Source organism: Podospora pseudocomata (genome assembly GCF_035222375.1).
Source record: "Podospora pseudocomata strain CBS 415.72m chromosome 1 map unlocalized CBS415.72m_1, whole genome shotgun sequence".
Taxonomy (NCBI): Eukaryota; Fungi; Ascomycota; class Sordariomycetes; order Sordariales; family Podosporaceae; genus Podospora; species Podospora pseudocomata.
The window spans coordinates 7,028,431-7,050,993 of NW_026946363.1; the positions used below are offsets into that span (position 1 = coordinate 7,028,431).

General features: G+C 52.9%; 9 protein-coding genes across 9 annotated transcripts; 4 read left to right on the forward strand and 5 right to left on the reverse strand.

The window, feature by feature from the left end:
- Positions 1–495: 495 nt before the first annotated feature.
- Positions 496–1,253, reverse strand: QC762_0023190 (uncharacterized protein; the record flags this gene model as incomplete). Its single annotated transcript, XM_062883113.1, has 2 exons — positions 753–1,253; positions 496–677 (listed from the first exon to the last, which is right to left on the reverse strand). Exons 1-2 carry the CDS (start codon positions 793–795, stop codon positions 496–498), a joined length of 225 nt encoding a protein of 74 aa, XP_062749820.1. The 5' UTR covers positions 796–1,253.
- On the forward strand, positions 1,169–3,596 carry SEC62 (Translocation protein S62). The gene is made up of 4 exons (XM_062886689.1): positions 1,169–2,065; positions 2,124–2,386; positions 2,445–3,008; positions 3,070–3,596. Exons 1-4 carry the CDS (start codon positions 1,945–1,947, stop codon positions 3,271–3,273), a joined length of 1,152 nt encoding a protein of 383 aa, XP_062749821.1. The 5' UTR covers positions 1,169–1,944; the 3' UTR covers positions 3,274–3,596.
- On the reverse strand, positions 3,300–5,819 carry QC762_122720 (uncharacterized protein). The gene is made up of 3 exons (XM_062886690.1): positions 5,131–5,819; positions 4,226–4,979; positions 3,300–4,165 (listed from the first exon to the last, which is right to left on the reverse strand). The coding sequence occupies exons 1-3, from the start codon at positions 5,539–5,541 to the stop codon at positions 3,681–3,683; spliced, it is 1,650 nt and encodes a 549-aa protein (XP_062749822.1). The 5' UTR covers positions 5,542–5,819; the 3' UTR covers positions 3,300–3,680.
- QC762_122730 (uncharacterized protein) lies at positions 5,739–9,229 on the forward strand. The gene is made up of 3 exons (XM_062886691.1): positions 5,739–6,620; positions 6,680–8,294; positions 8,355–9,229. Exons 1-3 carry the CDS (start codon positions 6,421–6,423, stop codon positions 8,706–8,708), a joined length of 2,169 nt encoding a protein of 722 aa, XP_062749823.1. The 5' UTR covers positions 5,739–6,420; the 3' UTR covers positions 8,709–9,229.
- Positions 9,230–9,298: 69 nt separating this feature from the next.
- Positions 9,299–11,567, reverse strand: QC762_122740 (uncharacterized protein). Its single transcript, XM_062886692.1, has 4 exons — positions 11,193–11,567; positions 10,945–11,102; positions 10,104–10,702; positions 9,299–9,977 (listed from the first exon to the last, which is right to left on the reverse strand). The coding sequence occupies exons 3-4, from the start codon at positions 10,524–10,526 to the stop codon at positions 9,792–9,794; spliced, it is 609 nt and encodes a 202-aa protein (XP_062749824.1). The 5' UTR covers positions 10,527–10,702; positions 10,945–11,102; positions 11,193–11,567; the 3' UTR covers positions 9,299–9,791.
- Positions 11,372–15,870, forward strand: QC762_122750 (uncharacterized protein). Its single transcript, XM_062886693.1, has 8 exons — positions 11,372–12,874; positions 12,940–12,979; positions 13,070–13,214; positions 13,334–13,607; positions 13,661–13,684; positions 13,735–14,005; positions 14,055–14,439; positions 14,493–15,870. The coding sequence occupies exons 1-8, from the start codon at positions 12,649–12,651 to the stop codon at positions 15,774–15,776; spliced, it is 2,649 nt and encodes an 882-aa protein (XP_062749825.1). The 5' UTR covers positions 11,372–12,648; the 3' UTR covers positions 15,777–15,870.
- On the reverse strand, positions 14,442–18,318 carry QC762_122760 (uncharacterized protein). The gene is made up of 4 exons (XM_062886694.1): positions 17,984–18,318; positions 17,351–17,910; positions 17,222–17,289; positions 14,442–17,157 (listed from the first exon to the last, which is right to left on the reverse strand). The coding sequence occupies exons 2-4, from the start codon at positions 17,439–17,441 to the stop codon at positions 17,005–17,007; spliced, it is 312 nt and encodes a 103-aa protein (XP_062749826.1). The 5' UTR covers positions 17,442–17,910; positions 17,984–18,318; the 3' UTR covers positions 14,442–17,004.
- A 749-nt stretch (positions 18,319–19,067) lies between these two features.
- Positions 19,068–20,499, forward strand: QC762_122770 (uncharacterized protein). The gene is made up of 2 exons (XM_062886695.1): positions 19,068–19,211; positions 19,294–20,499. Exons 1-2 carry the CDS (start codon positions 19,110–19,112, stop codon positions 20,323–20,325), a joined length of 1,134 nt encoding a protein of 377 aa, XP_062749827.1. The 5' UTR covers positions 19,068–19,109; the 3' UTR covers positions 20,326–20,499.
- Positions 20,500–20,523: 24 nt separating this feature from the next.
- Positions 20,524–22,263, reverse strand: END3 (endocytosis defective-related protein). Its single transcript, XM_062886696.1, has 2 exons — positions 21,357–22,263; positions 20,524–21,291 (listed from the first exon to the last, which is right to left on the reverse strand). The coding sequence occupies exons 1-2, from the start codon at positions 21,829–21,831 to the stop codon at positions 20,567–20,569; spliced, it is 1,200 nt and encodes a 399-aa protein (XP_062749828.1). The 5' UTR covers positions 21,832–22,263; the 3' UTR covers positions 20,524–20,566.
- Between the last annotated feature and the right edge of the window lie 300 nt (positions 22,264–22,563).

A 22,563-nucleotide genomic window follows, 5' to 3' on the forward strand; every position in this document is an offset into this window, starting at 1 on the left:
GAACGGCGGTGGCCATCTTTACATATGTTCCCGTTCCCACAGCAAGTCTCAAGAGTACATGCAGTACACAGTAGTAGGCAAAAGAGACATCATCTGGCAGGTCCGTCTTTCTCACTTCGGCTGAGTTTGCGCTGACCTAGTGGTGCGTAGCGGCCAGAGGTGAGGTTGCAGGAGGCGGCATCTGATAGGCTGAGATGGGCCAGGCCGAGGAACCAACTGGCGCTTACAAAACCGGGGTTCGGTCATGTATCGGATGGCGGCGCTACACACCAATACACATTGTGGGTGTAATGTCGTCCAGTCGCGTGCCGTTGTGAGTGCCGCACTGCGCGTCAATGTCTCGGTCTTTTCTTGGATGTGAGCAAAAGGTGACCAAGGTAGCAACCGCATTGCCACATTCTATCACGGCCTCGCGGGAAAAGGGGCTTGAGAGGAGTGCTTGGCCTGGTCTCGTGGGTCGCCTTGCAGTCTGCAATCGACCCGGAGGAACACAACCTATCCGAGTCCGTCATATAAGAGGAGGCCATCTTCACCGGGCAGCACTGCTATTTTGTTCTCGGATTTGTCGTCATGAAACTGAGCCTCACGGCACGGGTGAGAGTCGATCATCGTTGGCCCGGGAGTGACCTCGATCTCAGGCCTCCCGTCCGGGTCCGAGATGCTAATTTTTGTTGGTCCTATGCTGTTTCGACAGTCTTAATCATTGTGAACTCTTATGCCTCATGATCAACAAGCAGCTCGAGACGCCTTACGCTGCAAGGCACCGTAGCACCAAACGGCTGGGGTGTTTTCCATTCCACCAGACGCATGCAGCTAGTAGTTGCTATGGGGGAGCGTTTAACCGGGGAAAGGAAAACAATAGGGCTCTTTTGCCCCTCGAGAAGAAGATGGCTTATCATTTGCTTTCCGTCGCATCTGTCGTGCGTCCTTGGTGCTTGTGTGGAATAGAGGCCGAGCGAGGCAAACACGGAGAAATAGCGCTGGTGTAAGGACAAAACCATATGTGGCAGACAGCGTAGTGCCCGTTGGGATAGCATATAAGGTAGGCGAGCTGCATGAAAGAAGCACCGCAGAGAGAGGAGGGCTGTTTTTCTGTACAACAGATTTTGGCGCCCTGAGGCCGAACAATATCTTCAGATACTGAAGTGATGAGGTAGTGTAAAGCGAGGGCGCCAGAAAGCAACCCCGGCCGCTAGGATCCAGTGGCTTGGGACGCTGCCCCGATGAGACAACATCCACAAAAACGGTGTTAGCGCATCAAGAAAGAACCACAACGGGCTTACCTAACACACGTGCCCACGGGTATGCAAGCTTTATTCATGAAACTGGATGTGTGGATTGGGTTTCGGGGTAAGATGGGATACAGATAATAATCAAAAATCCCGCCTTGACATCCACTGCTTCTTTCTTTCCCCCCTCCCCGCTTTCACCAAAGTGGTGGTGCGTTTCTAAACATCATTTTCATGCGGGGCTGACGAAGTCTCAGCCCAGAGCAGCCACAATGTGGCTCTGTGGCGGGCTCTTGGCGGGCAGGTCTCCAAGTCCTGGTTAGATAAGAGGATCTGACCATGCCAATCTGGAAATCTGGCCCAAGCTCTCCATTGCCAAGGCACGGTGGGGCAGCTACTGGCACAGGCCAGTTTGAAAGTTTGGGGAAGCAGGGATCATTGAGAGATACGTGTACGGAACTTGATCTTAACCTTTCTTGCAGAACGCAAAAAGTGCCAGAACCAACATCCCACCTATTCTCCGAGAGCATCAGCACGGCATCGCAGAAGGAGCAATCGTGATCCCGACACTGGCACTTGGTCCGTTGGTTTCGATTATACGAACCGTTTGAGCAATTGGACGCAAACACGAGCTCGCGACTCCCCTCCGTCACCCCTCCCGCACCGCATCGCCAAAGGATCGCAACGAGCGCAACTCGGATAGACACAGTCCACCATGCAGGCCCCTCCTCCAAATGGGCAAATGCCCATGCCCACCCCAGAACAGATCCAAGAGATGCAGAGGCGACTTGCTGCCGATGCTCAGGCTGCCGGCATGACAGTTCCAGAGTTCATTGGTGAGATTCCGGCAAACAGCTAAACTTGCGACTTGAACGAAAAGCTGACGCGAAACAGAACACATCAAAAGACAGCAGTATGAGCACATGATGAGAATGCAGCAGCAGGCCCAGCAGCAGCAGCAACAACAAGGTGGCGGTGGTCCTCAGCAGCAACATCAACACCAGCACCAGCATCAACACGGCCCCCCAGCCCAAGCCCAGCCAATTGTTCCCGGCCCTCCGAATCCGCTCGCCCTTGTGCTGGCCAAGTTCCTTCGCAGCCAGGAGCTTAAGCCACGCACAGTGATTCTCAATGGCGAGCGCAAGGACATGTTCAGAGTACGACTAGCCCAATCGCTAGTTCAAATCCCTTCAGATCGCTAACTTGGGTGGTTAGGTCAAACGTGCCCTTCGCGCTCTCCAATCCGATGCCTACAAGAAGTTGCGTACCAAGAACCCTGCTCTTCCAGAGATCACCGATCGTGCCTCCCTCGAGAATGCTTTCAAGCTCCTTCCCATGTCCATGCTTGCTCTCCGCGTCGTCCAGATCGACGAGCACGAGGGCCATGACCACGCTCCTGCCAAGAAGAGCAGCAAACGTGTCAAGGGTCTCTGGACTGTTCGCATTGAACCTCAACAAGAAGCAGGCGATGATATGTACTACGTTTGGCTCTGGGAAGGCAGCCAGGTCATGCGCAAGGTCTATGCCGCCCTTGCTCTCCTCATCATCTTCACTCTCGTCTGCTACCCTCTCTGGCCGGTCAAGCTGCGCCAGGGTGTGTATTACCTCAGTTGGGCTTTCCTGGTCTTCCTGGGTTTGTTCTTCGCCATGGCTATCTTCCGTGTTATTCTCTTCTGTGTCACCTACTTTGTTTTGAAACCCGGCTTCTGGCTGTTCCCTAATTTGTGGGAGGATGTTTCTGTGGTGGACAGTTTCAAGCCTGTCTGGGCCTGGCACGATGTACGTTTTTTTCTTTTCTTATGCCTTGCATTTGGAGTAAATGCTAACACAAGCACGACAGCCCAACCCTAAGAAGAAGAAGAAGAGCAAGAAGGTCAAGGCCTCAGCCACTGCTGGAGCAACTTTCTCAGCTGCTACTGGCCAAGCTGCCCCTGCTACTGCTTCTGTAAACTCCACAGCTACTCAGATCGCCTCTGGCCCGACTCCTACACAACGTAGTTACCTGGCACCGAGGGTCGAGGAGCTGGAGGATGACGAGGAGTAGATAAAGTAGTTAGGAAATACGGAGGGGGGCGCTTTGGCGTGGATAATGGTAGGATAACCCTAAGGGGTGGATGGTTCGGAGGCTACCCATGGATGATGATGAATACTCAAGCCTCGGTTCAATGTTCTGAGCAGGAGAACAAAGATGTGGCTTTTCAAGTTTCTGTGACACGAATGTGGGCGGCCATGTGTGCTTTATATTACTGTATATTTTAGTTCTGATTCTTCTTCCGTCACCACATTCACATTTGAGAGTCAGCATAATTGATCCTGGGCTGTCACCAAAACATTAGTGATCCATTTCGTCGGTATCACCAATGCGCCTACCTGCATCTATGTAAGCCGATCCGCCGCTCTCTGATGACCACTTGCAAAGTTCCTGTTGCGGTAAAGGCCGGTAAGACTGCCTCAAGCCTGCCAAATCCTCCCCATCCAATCCGGCTCGGTATGACTAGCAGTTGCCACCCAAGGAACCTCGCCCGGTCCATATGGTTGCAGAGGCAGGTCATAGGGCATCCTCAAAGCCACCTCGACGACCTCATCCTTCCCGTCATAATCTTCCTTTCCCTTGCCATCTCCATCACCACGAGTTTGTTCCGGAGGAGGGAGTGCATCCTCCAGGAAAGCAGGCTTCATCACCGCATTCTCGCCATACAACCCCGGCCAGACCAACACTCCGATTTCGTAGGAAGAGATTCGGACGGTGTTCTCTTTTGCGGAGAGGGCCTCGCCCCAGGCTTGTTTAGAGAGGTTGGCTGACGTGAGCAGGGCCCAGTCGATGTGTATGTCTGTCTCGGATGACTCCGGGGTTGGGCGGTGGGAGCGGATATAAGTTTTGATGTGGGGGGCCGCGCGCTTGCGGCCGGAGTTTTTGACTTTGGAAGCGTTGATGGCTATGTTCGGGGAGGGGGCGTTAGCTGATGGTGAAAGAAGAGGGCGGGGGGGAAACATACGCAAACCAGACGCGGAGTCGTTGGCCCAGTGGTGGAACAATGGTTTCAAATACTGGAGCTGCTTGACTTGCTGAGGGGACTGGGTTTTGGTGTGAATCGAGCCGCCGGACATGTAACCGTCGAGAGATTTTCGGATCTCGTCTGGGGTGGGGAAGACGACTTTGAAAGTGGTGGCGGGCGTGTTGCCGAGGGTGTTGAGGAAGGTGTTTTTCAACCAGGAGTCAGTTGGGCCCAAGGTGGCTATACTGGAGATCTGAATGGCAACTTCTGGTTTGTGTTCAATGGTGCTGTGAATGGGGACAGCGGCGAGAGCTGACTTCATGGCTGCCCAGCCAAAATTTGTGGAGGAGGTGGACTGAGTGACCGTGTGTCGGCCTGGAACACTAGATATTAATGAGCCATTGATGGAGGAGAAGTCGTACTTCATGAGCTTGGCGGTGATGTCTTTGCAAGTTGGTCTTTTGGTGTCATAGGCTCGAAGATAGTTTAGAAAGTCCAGTTTAAACTTGGCTCCATTGCCTATTCTGGGCCGACCTTCGTCATGTTCGGGCTTCAGTAGAGGAAGTCTAGGAGACAACCAGGCTCCTTGTGTCATGTTTGTCCAGTCTCTTGTGATGAGATTGGCTGTATGTATGACGATCTGGGCTGTATCGTCGTGTCTGAGAAGGATGAACATCTTGGAATGATGTGTACCGAACATTTCGGGAAGAAATGCTGCATGGAGGGTGACATTGTTGAAGCGAGCGGCAGATTCCTGCGAATGTCAGATACGTGTAGTATGAGTATCTTGAGAAAAGGCATTGTAGTGGGACGAGATATTGTTCATGAAATTGTAATTTGTTATGATGATATACACATACACATTGGTGAGAACACGATGATGTATAATGAATGAGTAAACTTACTTGGAGCGCCAACCTATTCGGGTCCTCCCTCTTCCAGAACCCATGAACAACATGGACTTTTACGAGACTTCGAACATCCTCATCAAAGGCTGACATGAGGAAGTCGATATCGTGGAGGTAGTTGAACTCCCAACATTCTGATATCAAAGGGTCCCCCAGGACATCCCGCAACGTATAGGTATCCTTGTTCAACCCCGCGGGAAGATCTTTGATCTTTGTTAACTGAAAAGGCGACCCAACAGACTTGAACGGCGGGTGGTATTTGGCTTCGGTGGGTGTGTCTGGTAGTCGCCGTTTCTTGAGTGGGGGGCTTATGGGATGTGTAAGTGACTGAGGAGCCGACCGTTGCTGATTATCGTTTTGGCCATCTTCATCTCCATCGCTGACGCGCCTTTTCCTTGCCGATTCCATGATGCGTGAGTCTTGCTGAGTCTGAAGTCGAAACTAGCCGGTTCAACGATAGCAAATAATTGCTGACATAGATACGAGTTAATGTTGGAGATGGCGTTTAGGTTCGCAGGTGCCACCAGCCGTCAGCTCTGCAAGATTCGGCGGGCTTAGATAATTGGACCCGAAACTATTCAGACGAGAACGCCAGCAGAGAAAAAGCAGGAACTATTCGGCTGCAAAGATTCATTGTCTATCCCAATGATGTTTTGATACTCTGTTTTGATGTCTTCAATGGGGACGGCAGGTACATAATTCCACACAGTGCCGCAATATCGGGAGTGGGGATCTGTCTTTGAAGATCTGACTGGGAAGTGGGTCACGGTGCCTTGGCATTTAGCGCTAAGCCGGCTAGCGTGCTGCCTTGAAATTGAGGCGGGCAAATCGACCTGGCCAGACGCCCCCTAGCAGGTACGTGTCGGAAATCTTTGGACGGGAGACTTGTTTCGCCTCCTGAATCCCCCATTTCCCAAACCCATCCCACATTCCACGAAGCCATTCACGACGACGCTGCTACCGGAAGCATGCACTTTTTAGACCACAACCGGACCAAAATCTAGACTGTGCGACCCTTCGAGAACAGCTCAACACCTATCGGTACACTGGTACCCCTTTCACACGAAACAGGGATCCCACTGCCGGTATCCCCGGAAGCTGTTGGATACCACTCCACGCAGCCCAGCAGCAGTGCTCCAAATGTCCAGGTAGACGGGCCCTCCAAACAGAGCTTCTACCGACGACACCGTCACCGGCACCCCTTTTTTGCAGTTGATCTGCCGGTGCCAGGTGCCCAGTTCCCGATATCAGAGCGAGCGCGACTTACGCGATCGGGCTTAATTCACAATGAGGCTACGCAACCTCTTTCTCTTCGGGGCGGCCGCGCTGGCGACCGCCTCACCACCATCAGCCGACACGGAGGACGATATCACACGAGAAAACACATACTTCAATGGCAAGAAGGTTCCACCGATTTTGGAACTCACCCCGGCCAATTACAAGGAGGAATTAAAAAAGTCAAAGTTCCTGATGGTCAAACACTTCAGGTATTATGCCCACCTCCTCTTCGGTTTTCTCCTGTACTGATAAAAGCTGACTCCCGTAGCCCGTGGTGCGGACATTGCCAGGAATTTTTGCCGACCTTCCAGACGTTGTACGAGTATTACTACACATCGAAGCCAGTGGGCAAGGATGCCGACTTCACCGAGTTCTATGATTTCAGGTTCGCCGAACTCAACTGCGTCGCGTACGCCGATTTATGTACTGAGAACAAGGTTGCCGCATGGCCAACAACAATTTTGTTTGAGGATGGCGAGCCTTTGGTCACCTTTAGGGGTGTCAAGCACATTAGTGTTCTCAGTGGTGCTGTCGAAGATGCGCTCGAGAAGGTGAAGCCCAACACCAGGCCCAAAACCCTCGAGCTCCCCGAACCTGGCGACAAGACATCCCCTGATGCCAAGGCCGAAACCGAGAAGACCGAGAAGGCAGATGCCAGGGGAAAGGGGTCTGAAAAAGAGCTGGTCAAGGAAACTGAGAAGGAGAAGGAGACCGAAACCTCCACCGCCGCCAGCGCCGATGCTTCAACGGAAGGGGAAGCGACACCAAAGAAGACCTACACTGTCAACTACAATACCCCTTCGCAGAAAGTTACCCCTAAGCCGTCGAACCCCAACCCCAAGGGTCTCTCCGTTCCTCTAACTTGGGAATTGTTCCAAAGCATGGTTACCCTCACCCAGGAGCCTTGGTTTGTCAAGTTTTATGCACCATGGTGTCACCACTGCCAGGCTATGGCCCCGAATTGGGAGCAGTTGGCCAAGGAAATGAAGGGCAGGCTCAACATTGGTGAGGTCAACTGCGACCGCGACACTAGGCTTTGCAAGGAACTCCGCGTCCGTGGCTATCCTTCCATCATGTTCTTTAAGGGCGGTGAGAAGGTCGAGTACGAGGGCCTTCGCGGCCTGGGCGACTTTGTCCAGTATGCTGAAAAGGCCATTGATCTCTCCAGCGGGGTTCCGGATGTCGATTTCGACTCTTTCAAGGCTCTCGAAGAGAAGGAGGAGGTCATTTTCCTCTACTTCTATGATCATGCTACCACCAGCGAAGACTTCCTTTCTTTGGAGCGTTATCCTCTCAGCCTTATTGGCAAAGCCAAGTTGGTCAAGACCCGGGATCCCAAGTTGTATGATCGATACAAGATTACCACTTGGCCACGTCTGATTGTTTCGCGCGAGGGCCGCCCGACTTACTACACTCCTCTCGCGCCTAGGGAAATGAGGGATACCAGAATGGTTCTCAACTGGATGAAGTCCGTCTGGCTCCCCCTTGTTCCCGAGCTTACCCCGTCCAACGCCCGCGACATCATGGACGGCAAGATCGTTGTTCTGGGGGTTCTAAACAGAGAGAATGAGGATTCTTTCCGCGGCGCTATCCGTGAGATGAAGAGTGCGGCCAACGAGTGGATGGATAAGCAGATTCAGCTCTTCCAGATCCATCGCCAGGACCTTCGCGACGCCAAGCAGCTCCGCATCGAGGAGGCCGAGGATCGTGGTGACCAGCGGGCTCTGCGCAACGCCAAGAACATTCGCATCAACATGGACAGGTCGGACATGAAAGAGGCTACCTTTGCCTGGGTTGACGGCAACTTCTGGCAGCGGTGGATTCGCACCACTTATGGCATTGATGCCAAGGACGGTGACCGTGTTATCATCAACGATGAAGATGTAAGTTCTCTCATTAGTGATTCATGTCGAGGTGACCTTGACTAACGAGTTGCGATATAGAAACGCCGGTATTGGGACCAAACTAGCACTGGAAACCCCATTGTTCCCTCGCGCACATCCATCCTTGAAACCCTCAACAAGGTCACAGTCAACCCACCAAAGCTCAAGCCGAAGCTTACCATTGGTGTGATTGAGAAGATGTTCTTCGATATCAAGATGACCTTCAAGGAGCATCCCTATCTCAGCATGGGCTGCATCCTTGGCATCGCTTTTGGTCTCTTCCAGTGGCTCATGGGAAGAACCACAAGAAGAGCCCGCAGTCACTTTAAGCTCGAGGAGGGCGTTGGAATGAAGGAATCGAAGCCCTCCACGTTGTTTGGCGGATCAAGTAACACTGCCACCAAAGCGGACTAGATTTGATTGTGGATGATTAACGACCACCCACCTTTTTTCATTATGGGGTGGTGTCTGGATTTTTTTGGGAAAGCAAAACGGGAAAGCGAACGATCATCATGCCTGTCTGTCTTGTGTTTGTCTTGGTTTGTGCTCTTGCTTGGTAGTATGCGGTATAAAGTTAGGTTCTGTATAAATACACCAGAGGCCCGAACGGTAACAATACCGAAAGGAAGGATACCGAATCGGTTGGTGGGGCTAGGACCGGAAGGGAACGGGGGTCTACGGAGGGGTTATTGCATATTAATCAGTGTTTATCTTCCTGGCTCATGGGAGCGTGTTTATCTTTTTGCTTCTTGTTTTTCCTTCCTTCATTTGTGGTTTACTCGAGACTTTTGTTTGTTGAATGAGACGGGGAAAGAGGCTTCGTCCGGATTATGGCTGGATGGATGCGGCATTGTAGATATGGAGTTTCTGAATTCATCTGGGGTTACATCACCTATGGAACCACTCTGGTGATATTTCCCAAAACTTGTCAAAGCCTTGCGGTTAGTGGCATTGCGTTTCGTGTGATTGTCACCATGGAGAGATGAATTATTGAGCCGAAGACTCCGTGTGAGACTGGACATTGCAGTACATTCATAGGCATCAGCAGGCTCGACATAAATTGTGCCCAGCGAACCCTCTCACGCGATTGGAGAGGGCACTCTCAGGATAAATGAGGGTGTGCATTCCCGAGTCTCGTGGCGATAGATACATCAAAAGAGATTGCTCGCCCAGTCTTGCCAAACCATGAAAAGTGTGAAAACAACCAAGGAAAACGGACTTTGCAGTCATTGCCTATCTTTCTTTGACACCACCCGCTGCCTTTTACGAATAATGGAACACTGGAAAAGAAAATGAAACTTCTGGTTTGAAACGAAACGTGCCGAAAACCTGGAATCCCACAGTTTTTTGGAGGGTGACCTCCGTGGTGGTACCTCGTACCGTCTCTACTGGCCCCTTCAAACCCAAGCTCCCTCAACAGCCGTAGACGATCCGCTAATCAGCCCGACCTTGCTTCCTTCAACTCCTACTCCTGAGCCCTGGCGCCGTACAAGCCCCTTAGGCACCCGCAGTCGTCCGGCTTTGCTGGGTCTGGAGTAAAATCTCCTTATAGAAAAGGGTAACCCCCCTCTTCGTGGCCGCATCAACGCTGGTCCTGCTAAAGTTTGGAATTTTGCCCACCTCGACGTAGCCGCAGCTCTTGAATGCCAGCTCGGAGGCGGAATCTGTCTCTGTTTTCGCCGTCTTTTGTCGGCGTGTAGCCAGATTCGTTAGCATACCTCCATATCCTTTCATTTCTCTCCACAAAAAAAAAAAAAAGAAAAAAAAAACAATAACAAAGTCTGTGAAGAAAGTAGGGTAGGTACTCACCAACAGCGACCTCCCCTTCCTCGCGCTTTCATACTCGCACGCTTGAATCAAACTCCTCCCCCCTCCTTGCCTCCTGAACTTTTGGCCAACAATCAGCAGGTCGATGACACCTCGGAAATCACCAGCTTGCGACTGATCAAGCTCGACCATGGCTATCCCGCGGAGGTCCTCGCCCTTTGGCTTCTGGTTTGCATTCTCGGACGGAGGCAGCAGCAGGATGATGATGCGGGTCTGGGCTTGATGCTCTGCTATCCGGTCTTTCCACCAGATCAGGAGGCGTTCGAGGGACAGGGGAGGTAAAAAGGGGCCGATGGCGGTGGTGCGGTCGATGTTGATGCCTGAGGCGTAGATGGCGGCCATGTAAGGAATTAGGTGAGCGTGGTGCTCGGGGTGGAAGACGGATGTCTGAGATGGGGACGTCATGGTGACAGATTTTGTATATGATTCAAACTGATGCGGTTTGTAGTTGACCTGTAGACTCTGTTTCGGTGTGTGGCTGTTATGGTGCTTGCATCTCGGTTTATGGTGGTGTTGTCAGAGTCATAGGGGAAGCACAAGTGAAAGTGATGTCCAGAGAACTCGTGAGATATTTACTGATGCTGTGGGTCAGGTTAACCAGGGGAGAGCACTTAAGGTGACAATAAAGGTAAGAAAAGAACATTTAAACATCTCAGAGAACAAGCATGCTGAGATGGGCAAGAACAGTCGAGGTATAAAACATTGCTTCTTCCTGGGAGAAGATGGGGGGGAGGGGGGTGTGATAGGGAGGGGAGGGTGGGGGGCATCACTGCTTCTTGAACCATGGCTCAACAGACGGGAAAGCGAGAGGTAAACGACGAACCTTAGGGGGGCAGTACTTGGTCGTGTGCACTCGCAAATCTGGATTCACAGGCCATCAAGCTTCACCGGTCCTTCGTGATAGGGACGGGATGTTGGGAGCAGGCGGGAAAGGTTCTTTGCATCTGCATATGCGTATGCATGCAGATGTATAGTATTGTTCTGTTGAGATGCGGTTAAGTGGCTTGTCCGTCATCGGGGAATGGGAAGCTGCTCCCCCTTGCTGCCAGGGACACAGCACCATCTACACACCATTCCCACACTTGCCAGCCCAAGATGTGGAAGGTCCCGTCACAATGCTGCAGAAAAAAAAAACCTAAGAAACAGGGACAGCCAGGGGTTCCCGTTTGGTTTAAGGCTGAATTAGGGCCTTGTTCCCAGTTCGCAGTGGCTGCCACATCCTCGTTAGTGCGGGGGTTCTCTTCAGCAAACAGGGTCTCTTATCATGATTTCTTCGAGTCCCATTCTGTATTTCTCTCCTGCTGCGAGGATCCGAATGTTTTCCTCTCACCGAATTGCAACACCTTAACAAAAACGGTCTTCCCCACAACCGATGCTTGTGTGACAGGTGAGGTTGTTGACGCAGATCATTCCGGGCCTGGTAGCGGCGGCCACTTAGCCCGCGGGTGCGTGGGCTTCCTTCGGCAAGACGCGCGCAGCGACCTCGGGCCCACTACGACTTACCAGCCACTGGGCCGCCAATACAACCTCACCACGCTCACTCCCTACGGGCTCTTTGACCAGGAACATGGATTTCAGGAGGCATGGAAAGTATGGCACTTGACCGTTGTCACGATCATTCTTTCACGCTTCCTGTTGCACAATCACAGTCACGGCCCCGATGAGAATGCTGTGCTGGGTTGAACATCGGGCAATGCCGGCTTTACTTCACGACGTCAACTCTCTGATGTACGCTTAATTGTCGTCACATGCGGTCCCACCACGACAACTTCATGCTATTGCTAGGTACGGAGTAGATCAAATTCACCGTCTTAATACCCGCCACACAGCCGCAGAATGCAAGTCAGGATCAGTGAGTGGGCTTGCAGATGGGGATTCCGCTTCCGGACCGGTCTTCAGCCCTATCAGACTGGCAGTTGCTGTCGCATCTGCTTCATGCTTGATCAGATGGGCCGTTCCCGTCAGCGTAGCGAATGGCCTCCCGTCGTTGCAAGACCACTGTTGGACTCTGAGTACGACGGCTTTCCCATTGGCAGCCCGGCAGCCCGGCATCTCGGCGGACGGCGACACAGTCAGCTTGATCCTACCTGCGATACCATTGGGACTTCTCGCAGCTCTAATGGGGCCAAGAAGGCGGCTGGTGATAACACCATATCGATTACTGCGCTGGTGAGGGGCATCCTTGCCTCAGCTCAGCTGGCCATTGACATGCGCAGTCTTGGAGACTGGATACCATTTTTCTTGCCATTTCTAGTTTCGGATTGCATTGCTTGGGAATATTAGGTGCAGATTCCGTCGTCTTATCCACTTTCTGGTTTTATCGTACGGTATTTTCTCCCCTGTCTTTTTCTTCCTCACTCTGCTGTCCTCGTGCGGTCGTCGTCGGTTGCCTCCCGTTCTGCTACGTTGAAATAGTTCCCGTTCGGCCCCGCCCCCGCCCCCGCAACACCAACACAACATCAACGCACGCTGTTGATCATTGCTGTGAACCGCCTGTCGACAGCTCGTCACTAACCCTTTTGGCACCATGGTTATCCACTCCCTCCTTCGCAAGGCCAAGCAGGGGCTCAATGACATTTTGCCCGGAGAGGACAAGCATTCGCACACGCACGAGGGTTACCAATGTCGTGAGAGCGAGTGTGCAGAATTCAGCGAGAATCGCCATTGCTCGTTTGCCCCTCGGTCGAGAGGGAATGCGAAGTGGTATGTGGATGGCGCAACCTACTTTTGGGCCATCTCCATGGCTATTGAAGGTTCATAACACCCCCCCCCCCATGTCTCATCAGTCACACTTAAGACATCCGCTAATCCGGTCCAGAGGCCCGAGAGTCCATCTACATTCTCGATTGGTGGCTGAGGTAATGCCGACCCGTCCTCACCGTCCCAGAAGGAATCTTTGTTTGGGTCTTGTGACAACCAGCTGACCGCTTCGTATTTGCACATCACAGCCCCGAACTGTACCTGCGCCGACCCCCGGCCCAGAATGAGAAATACCGCCTGGACAGACTGCTCAAAGCCGCTGCTGAGCGAGGGGTGAGGGTCTATGTACTCGTCTACAAGGAGGTCGAGGCTGCTTTGACTCGTGAGTTCATCTTGACACGGACACGCAGGGGTATCCATACTCATCACTGTCATAGTAAACTCGGCTGTAAGAGAGAATGCTTACCCGTTGACGTTAAACCTGACTTGATCAGAAACTGAGACCGTGACAGCACACCAAGAATCATCTTCAGGGACTCCATCCCAACATCAAAGTGTTCAGATATCCCGATCATCATCCAGCCAAGAATGTTGTCTCGGGCCTCCAAGACCTCCACACAAGTCTCGTGAGCCTCGATCTCAAGAACTTCAACCTTGCCAAAGCATCACAGAGCGCTATTGAGGGTCTGTATGGTACCGCCGATGATGTGGTTCTTTTCTGGGCACACCATGAAAAGCTCTGTCTTGTTGACGGCAGGGTGGCTTTCATGGGTGGCTTAGATATGTGTAAGTCCCAGTGGTAATTGCAAGACCCGAATATCTGCTAACAACATGTCAAGGCTTTGGTAGATACGACACGAACAGTAAGTCTCGTGTGTATAAATAGTCCAAGGACATCAGCTCACCATAGTAGGCCATCCCATTGCCGACGCGCACCCAGGTAATCTGGACAACATCATTTTCCCGGGACAAGATTTCAACAACGCGAGAGTGTATGATTTTGAGGAGGTCAACAAATGGGAAAACAACAAGCGTAAGTGGAACCAACACTTGCCATGCAGTTGGTTGATACTGACAATTCTAGTCGACCGGACTAAGGCATCGAGAATGGGGTGGGCTGACGTTGCTATCAGCTTGTCTGGGCCGATTGTGGACAGCTTGGCCACGCATTTCTGTGAACGATGGTTCGTTGCAACCTTCGGCGTGTTGCCCGGTGTACTAACCCAAAGCTAGGAACTACATCTTTGACAAGAAATACTCCGGTCGTACTAACTTGAAGGTCCACCGTCTCACGGCCCCTGGAGTTCAAAAACACTCCGATTATGGCGCCCATGCCTTGATGGATCAAGGAGAGGAGCTCCTGGGCGGCGTTCAGTCCAAGATCACCTCCAAGCTGGGCAAATTCTGGGGAGGAGGTGGAGAAGAGGCCGGTGTTTCTCAGGTCCAGGCGCCGCCTCATCCTCCTGTCTGCAATGCCAATGAGCACGGCATCGCCAACATCCAGTTGGCGAGAAGTGTCTCGAAGTGGTCGCTTGGTGTGAGAACCGAGCATTCTATCGCCAACGCCTACATTGACGCCATCACGAACGCTAAGCACTTTGTGTACATTGAGAATCAGGTACGGGTCTTGTTTATTGTTCAGGGCTATATCGGGCGCTAACCTTTCGGCAGTTCTTCATCACAGCCACCTCCAACAAGCAGAGACCGGTTCGCAACAAGATCGGCAAAGCCATCGTCGATCGTGTCTTGCGTGCTCACATAAACAATGAAGACTTCCAGATCATTATCATGATGCCTGCGGTTCCTGCCTTTGCTGGCGATCTCAAGTCTGAAGGTGCCCTTGGCACCCGCGCGATTATGGAGTTCCAGTACAACAGCATCAACCGCGGCGGCAGCAGTATCATCGAGACACTCAGGAGGGAAGGCGTCCATGACCCTTACAGGTACATCAACTGGTACAATCTCCGCAACTATGACCGCATCAACAGAAGTCAGATCATGACCCGTGCCGAACGTGAGAGCGGGGTCAGCTACGAAGCTGCCCATCGCGATTTTGAGGACCGGTACAACTCCTCAAACTCTGGCGGGAACAATAGCTACTACCGTCGCTACCAAGCGACCGCGACTTCCCTGACCGACCAGAGCTGGGACACCGTCTCGCCCTGCTACATGGAGAGCGGCCTGTCCATCCTCGGCGTTCCATGGACTGGTAGCCCCGAGGATGAGCTCGACGCCTTTGTCTCTGAGCAGCTTTACATCCACACCAAGGTCCTCATCGCTGACGACCAGCTGGTCGTCTGCGGTTCTGCCAACCTCAACGACCGCTCTCAGCTCGGCGACCACGACTCCGAAATTGCCGTCATCATCGAGGACCCGACGCCGATCAGAACTTATATGAATGGCCGCCCGTACACGGCTTCCCAGTTTGCCACCTCCCTCCGCCGCTTCCTCTACCGCAAGCACCTCGGTCTCGTTCCCCACCAACATCCCGACCGTCCTGACATCAACTGGACGCCCGTCACCCACGACGCGGTCAATCATTACGACTGGGACTCCCCTTCGGACCGCCTCGTCGCCGACCCTCTTTCGCCCGACTTCATCAACTTGTGGCGTGGCACCGCCCGCCGCAACACCGAAATCTTCAGCAGGGCCTTCCACCCTGTCCCCAACGACAAGGTCAGGACTTGGGAGGATTACGACAACTTCTTCTCCAAGCACTTTGTCATCCCCGGTGAGCCGGCCGAGCAGGCAGAGGAAGGGTACAAGAACGGCAAGGTCGACTACGGGCACGTTGTCAGGGAGAACTTTCCCGGTGGTGTGGGTGAGCTAAAGATGTGGCTCAGCGGCATCAGGGGCAACCTTGTGGAGATGCCGCTCAACTTCTTGATTGACGTCCCTGACATCGCGGAGGATGGGCTGGCGCTGAACAGCTTGACGGATGAGCTTTATACCTGATGATACCTGAGGTGGCTTGGATAGAATGGTCTGATTTGGTGTTGGCTAGCTGGTCAGTTGTCGTGAAGCAATACATGTTCTTTCTCGTTCTCTACCCTCCTCGTTCTTGTGGCATCAGTCTTGTGGCTATGCCTTCAGTAAAATGTCGCCAACACGGAAGCATAGTCTCCCCGCCGTGGAAAAATGATTCGCCTTCAACATCAAGAAAGGTGTCGAGTCCAATTCGTACTGAACAGACCAACCAAGACTGTCGGGGGCAGCAGCTTCCAACGCTCCCTCTCTATCCTAGCATTTTTGCTGCGCCGGGAGAGATAGACAAGCAGGTGGCCACGCTGGTAGAGAGGTCCGGCGTCGAGTCTCGGCGCCCTATTCTTTTTCGGAGCTGGTCTTTGACCTACTTTAACCCTATATTTTTGTTTAGCCAATACACACATCAACATTTTCTCCGAAGCCACGCAAAGAACAGCACCTCGTTTCCCAAAGCCAAAACATGCTATATAAATCTAACCCCCTGTTCGCTGAAGAGGTATATCTATTCGACCCAAACAAGACCGACAATCTGAATACAAGACACCAAACTCTCGCTGATCATCAAACCTCTTACACATACCCCTCCTTACCCCCTAAGGACACAATACCCTCCCCAAAAACACCCAAAACGACCCAGGCAAACCACCCTCTACATAGTTCGTGACCTCACCCTCGTCTTTTGCTTCGGCGGTGGCGCTCCCGGCACCGGCAGATCCGGCTAATTTGGCAATGTGAAGGCCGGGTTTACCGACATGTTAAAGTTCGCAGCTGCGGGTGCGGGTGCTTGCCGATAAGCAGCTATGGCATTTTGGAACGCCGTTGGCATCAATACTATTATGATTGAGGTGTCAGAACTTGGGGCCGCATGAACCTGAGTATTCACTGGCGTCGTTGTTGTAGCTGGGGGAGTCCTCCTCTCAGCCGGAGCTGTAGTGTGATAGAATCACAAGCCAAAGAGCCATTCCCAACAAAGGCTAAAAAGATGGTGAGGAATATCAAGAGAGAAGAGAGGCGGGTGAGGGGCAATCTGAGGGCACGAAAAAGAATGTGAAGCATGTTTGCGTGAAAATAGTTGAGTGACAGGGTGCGCAGCTCGGTGATGAACTCGTTGACGGGTATGAATAGATTTCCAATGATTAGATGACAGCTCTTTGGCGCCAATGCTATACCTCTCGCGATATAATCGGCGGCGGTGCATCTAGTTACCGCCAACAGCCTCGGGTTCCTTGTTGGCGTCATAGCCGTACTTGGTCTTCATCTCCTCAATCTTGGCCACGTACTGCTCCTGAGCCTGCTCGGGGGTCAAGCCCTTGTTGTCAACGTCTTGCCAGGCGTTGTACTTGGCTTTGCCCTGTTATGGTGATGTCGGGTTAGCGGGTGCCGCGGAGGGAACATAGAGGAGGAGGTGGACGCACTTTGAGGTCGAACATGCCAGGCTTGGTGGCATCGGCAATCTTCTCGCCAGTGGCGACCTTGTAGAGACCTGAAGAGCACAACATGTTAGATGACGCTGACAGACTAGTGTAAGGAGAGACTGGACGCACCATAGATCTCGAGGAGATCCTCGTTGGAGGGCTTGGAAGTCAACTTCTTGGAGTCGACAACAGCCTTCTGGAAAGCCTCGCTCTGAGCCATTTTTGCGGTAGTGTGTGAAGGGTTTGGAAAAGGGAAATCTCTAGTGCCTGCTGTGCTGAGTGCTGGTTGTATAGTTAGGGAATCTGTCAAGTGTCGCAAGTGTTGAGGAGAAGAGATCTGGACCTGTTTGTTGGGGTCATGGCGGGGTCAGCTAGGCCAGGCACGGGGTGGTTAAGCCGGAAAGCGCGGGGTCAATTGCTTGTCCTGACCATGTGGAGCACATGCGAGCATGTGAGTGGAAGGGAGGTGGGCCGTGAGGTCATCCTCCATCCAAATCCGAACACAAGACGGGCTTGTCAGACGGGAACGGAGTTTTCGAGAGAGAGTCTGATAGCGGGAGGCAGGTGGAAATAAGGATGCTTGTTGAGAGGGCATTTGAGCGTTCCCACAATACCATCGTACGAACACGGAGCCTCAACTTAAGGGCCATCGAAATCTCCAAGCACTGGTGCACTGGCAGTCTCTCTATCTTGGTGTGAGATCCATCAACACAATGACCTCAAAACGATGACAGGAAGTAGGTTTTGAGAAAAGTATGTTACCGGAAGGATACAGTCACCATCATACATTTCCAGTCAAGAAATTTGGGAGCGGCCAGTGGTGGCTTTATGTTTGGCAACCTGACAGCAAGGACAGACTCTTGGGAGCTTCGAATCTCACCACCCAGGCTTCATGCAATGCATTATGCGGCCAGAAAAACAATGTACAGTCGACACGAACAATCAGCCACTTATCGACAGATTCTCGTAGGTATCTTCCAAACACGGCAAAACATGGGGTGCTTCGGTCCCGAGCAATAGACAACGTTCAGTCAGAAGAAGGTTCGGACGACATCTGCTCTTCCAGCTTTGTTCGGCTCATCCAGTGACCGCCCGAGCCGCCAAGCATGGGTGCATCTCACAGGGGTAGGGCTATTTTGGGATTAGCTTTCTTTTTCCACCGCCGTCGGCACATCGGCGGCAATTAGCTCCGGGGTTGGGGTTTCGGGCCCGTCCCGTCTTGTTTATCGACCCCCCTGGCCATCAAGGCTGTGATGACAGATGCTGTCGTGCTTTTTGCACCTGGATTTCCAATTCCCATGTCATCAAGGCTCCTTGATGACTGATGGATGGCGTTTTCCTCCCGTTTCTTTGCTCTCCCTTGCACGTGGTCCGTTATTTTGTCCAAATACCGGCACGGGCTGTTGATGAACCTCTTGGATCGACATCCAGAATCCCGTCTTCTTAACAAGGGAGCGCAGCCAGAGGGGACACGAAATCAACAGCGTTGGCTGTTGGCTAGCAGCATGCATCGCCGTATCATCCCAGGAACAAGCCACTGGATTGTCGTCTGACGGTGCTAATATCTCCTTTTTCTGTCGCATTGACTAAAGACTATCGATAGTTGAGCTGAATTAGGTAGCATCATGCTGTGTCTCTGTATCTGAGACCGAGCCATGCATATTCAAGCGACAGCTCGCGCAACACGCAGTCACCCACCGTCCGTTTGAGTTCGTCTCAGATGCCGGGCCCCAAGTAAAATTCCATAGCTTGTATAGTTTCGCTGGGTATAAGAGGGAAGGGGCTCCCGACACACTCATCCGTACACCGTTTCCTTTCTCAAATCTCCGAATCTGCCACACTTGCAAACCAACAACAAGATAACAACCACCACCACATCACCAAAACAATGGCAGACAATAAAACAGTCGTAATTCTGGGTGGTTCCCTCGGTGGACTTCACGTCGCCCATGCACTCCTCAAGAAGCATCAACAATACCCCAACTTACGGGTCATCCTCGTCTCCAAAGCAAGTCGCCTGCACGTGACCCCCCTCATCGTCACCACATGTCCTAACCCCCCTTCACCTCTAGAACACTCATTTCTACTGGAACATCGCCTCCGTCCGCGCCATTATCCCTGGTCAAATCCCAGACCAAAAGATGCTCCGCGAACTCTCCGAAGCCCTCCAGCCATACCCCAGCAACATGTACGAGCTCGTCATCGGCGAAGCCATCTCCTCTGATTTCACCGCCAAGACCGTCAAAGTCCAGCTCAGCAACAGCGCTGCCGACGCTCAAACCCGTGAAATCGTCTACGACCACCTCGTTCTCGCCACTGGAGCCCGCTACACAAACGACACCCCCTGGAAGGCCAACTCCGACTATCAATCCCTGATCAACCTCCTCTACGAAACCGCCTCCAGGGTCGAGAAAGCCGGCCACATCATCGTTGCCGGCGCGGGAGCCACAGGTGTGGAAGTAGCCGGCGAGCTGGGGTACGAATACGGCAAGACCAAGACCATCACCCTTTTGGCTTCTGGCCAGCACGTCCTCCCCGGCGAGCAGGAATCTCTCAGTACCGCTACCGAGAACGAGCTGAAGAAGCTGAACGTCACTGTGCAGAAGGGGGCTCGTGTAAAGGATGTTGCTCGCTCTGCCGACGACAAGTACACGATCCAGCTGGAGAACGGCCAAAACCTCGAGTGCAACCTCTACCTGCCCACGCAGGGCATGGTGCCCAACTCGGATTACGTCGATAGGAAGCACCTCGACCCCAAAACCAAGACGGTGCTCGTGGATGAGTTCCTTCATGTGACTGGTGTGCCAGGGAATAACGTTTGGGCGGTGGGGGATATCGTCAGTAAGCCGAGAGCTGGCTTTATGATCACACAAAAGCAGGCCTCATCTGTGGCCAAGAATGTTGAGTTGAGCCTGCTTCAGGGCAAGGAGCCTGCCCCTGCCAAGGGCCCGCCAGTTGACATTCTCGCCTGCGCGGTTGGCCGGGGGAGAGGCGTGGGCAGGATGGGCTCGATCAGACTGCCTAGCTTTGGCGTTTGGTTGGCGAAGGGGAGAACGTTGGGGATGCAGTTGGTGGACCAGTACATCAGTGGCAGTATTGCTTAGGAGCGCGGCTCCAGAGCCGGCAGGCAAATCAGAAAACGGAAGAGAAAGGGCGGACAGACGAGCAAGCAGTTATACCCATGATGAACTTTGGTGTGTGCTTTACAGGCGATGGACGGAATGGCTTTTGTTTTCCCCTCGATACAGAGAATCAACCTAATACCATAATGAAGAACCCGAATACATCAATGCCAGGAAACTCGCTCGTCGTTGTGAACCACTATACATTATTACCCGCCTTGCATCACCGAGAGATCTTCTCCTCCTCAATCTCCCTCCTCAACTGCTCAAGAACTTCTTGTCTCGACCTCAAATGCGACTCCAATCCCTCCACTTGCTCCCTCACGGTCTGGAGGTCTTCGCTGACGCTTTTCAGGTTGCTTCCTGTCCTGCTCTTCCCCTTGCCTTCTTCCAAGTCTCGCAGCTCCTTTCTCTTGTAATCCAAAAGTTGCTCCAACTCCCTCTTGACCAGCGCTGGCTTGGAGTCCCGCTTGCCACCTTTCCTCGCCTCAACCCCTTGCTCAATCCTGGCAAGCTTGTCCTCCAGCTCCTGCAGCTGCTTCTTCAGCCTGACCTCCTCCCACTCGGCATCGCTGTTTTTCGTCGTGGTGAAATCCGTGCCCTTGGATGTGAACCCGCTTCTCCCCAACCGAGTGAGATATTGGTCACCAAACTTTGCCTTTCTGCCTGTTGATGTCTCGTCGTCGGCCTTGGTGGCCCACCGCGACTTGGCGGCTTGGTTGTCGACTTGGTAGTCGATTTGATTTCGCTCAAAGCTCGCTCGGAGGGAGGCCGGGACGGTGCGCGGGATGCGGTAGCCCTCGTGTCGGTAGTTGAGGATGTGCAAGAACGCCAGGCAGGCGTCCTTGTTGATCGTCTGCGAGGCGTTGGGGTTGATGAGGTTCCACGCTGATCGGACGTCTGTGTCCGGCACGTCCAGGCTGTTGTAGAGATCGCTGAGGGCCTCGACTAGTTCTCATGTGTTAGCATCTCCTCAACCACCCAGTGGGTAATGAGACCAAGTCAACACTTACAATTAATCTCCCCCCTCATATCCCTCCCCTCCCTATACACCGCCTCATACCTGCTCTTGTCCTCCGGGCTCATATACCAATCAAATCCGTCCTTCAACCCCTCCTCCTCCTCCTCCTCATCCTCCACCCGTTCCATCTTTGGCTCCTGTCCCCTAATCGCCTTGTTCGCGCTCACCAAATGGCTCTTGCTCTCCGGGACCAGCCAGTCCGGCAGCACTTTGGGGACATCAGCGTACTCCCCGTTGAGCAAGTCGAAAATAACCCTCATCGCGACGCAAAACTCCTCAAAGTCAAGGTTGCCGTCGTTATCCACATCGGCGAGATCCCACACCCGCTCGAGCTGGTCGTCGCGGAGCCCAGAGTTCTTGAGGACGGGCGCGGCCATCTCGCCCGTGAGGAACTGCCCTCCATTGGTGCGGGTCGAGAAAATGTTCCAGTAGGTTTCGATTTCTTGGGGTTCGATTCGGGGCGCCATGGTCAGTCGATGCTTCAGTTGGCCCGGGTTGGGAAACTTGTTGTACTCGGAAGGCGGACCAAATTACGGGGGACTCGGGGCGGTCGAGCGGTTACAACGGCCGGTACGACGAACGTTCGGGAAAGATGGGAGCTGGAATTGACAAGTTTCTGTAGTTTGTTCAAGAATTATAGTAAAAGACTGCAGGCCTTGTCTTTATCGACGTCGTGGGGTGCCGATGGCGCAGCAGGTTGCAGAGCGGGAAGCTTGGAGGTTGGACCGGCTACAACCAAGAGCTGACGTCTCTCCAGCCCAGCGCCAGCCAAGTAATTAAACTGCGCGCGAGCACTGCTTGTGGCGCGCCCGCAAGCTGATCCCTGTCAAAACGCCCCCTTTTCTGGAGGCAGACTGTGGCACGCGCACGAGCATCTTGAGCTGTGCGTTGTATATGAATTTATCTTTATCGATGTTTACAATTATCATATATCTTCAAGGCCAACTCCCCGCCCGTCATACAAAACCCTACAGCTTAAATATTCTACAAAATCCTACAGTCGAAATAGTATCCCGCATACTCTCGAAATGCCTTCCCAATCGTCCTCTCCAGCCAACATATATAGCAGAAAGAACCGGGTATCATGAGCCACACCAGACGCCCAGAGATCCAGATGCAAGAACTAGCACCTCAAAATACCGACCCAATAACACCATCTATGCTGGATGCCATGCCCAAACAATTCCCCCGCCGCTCTG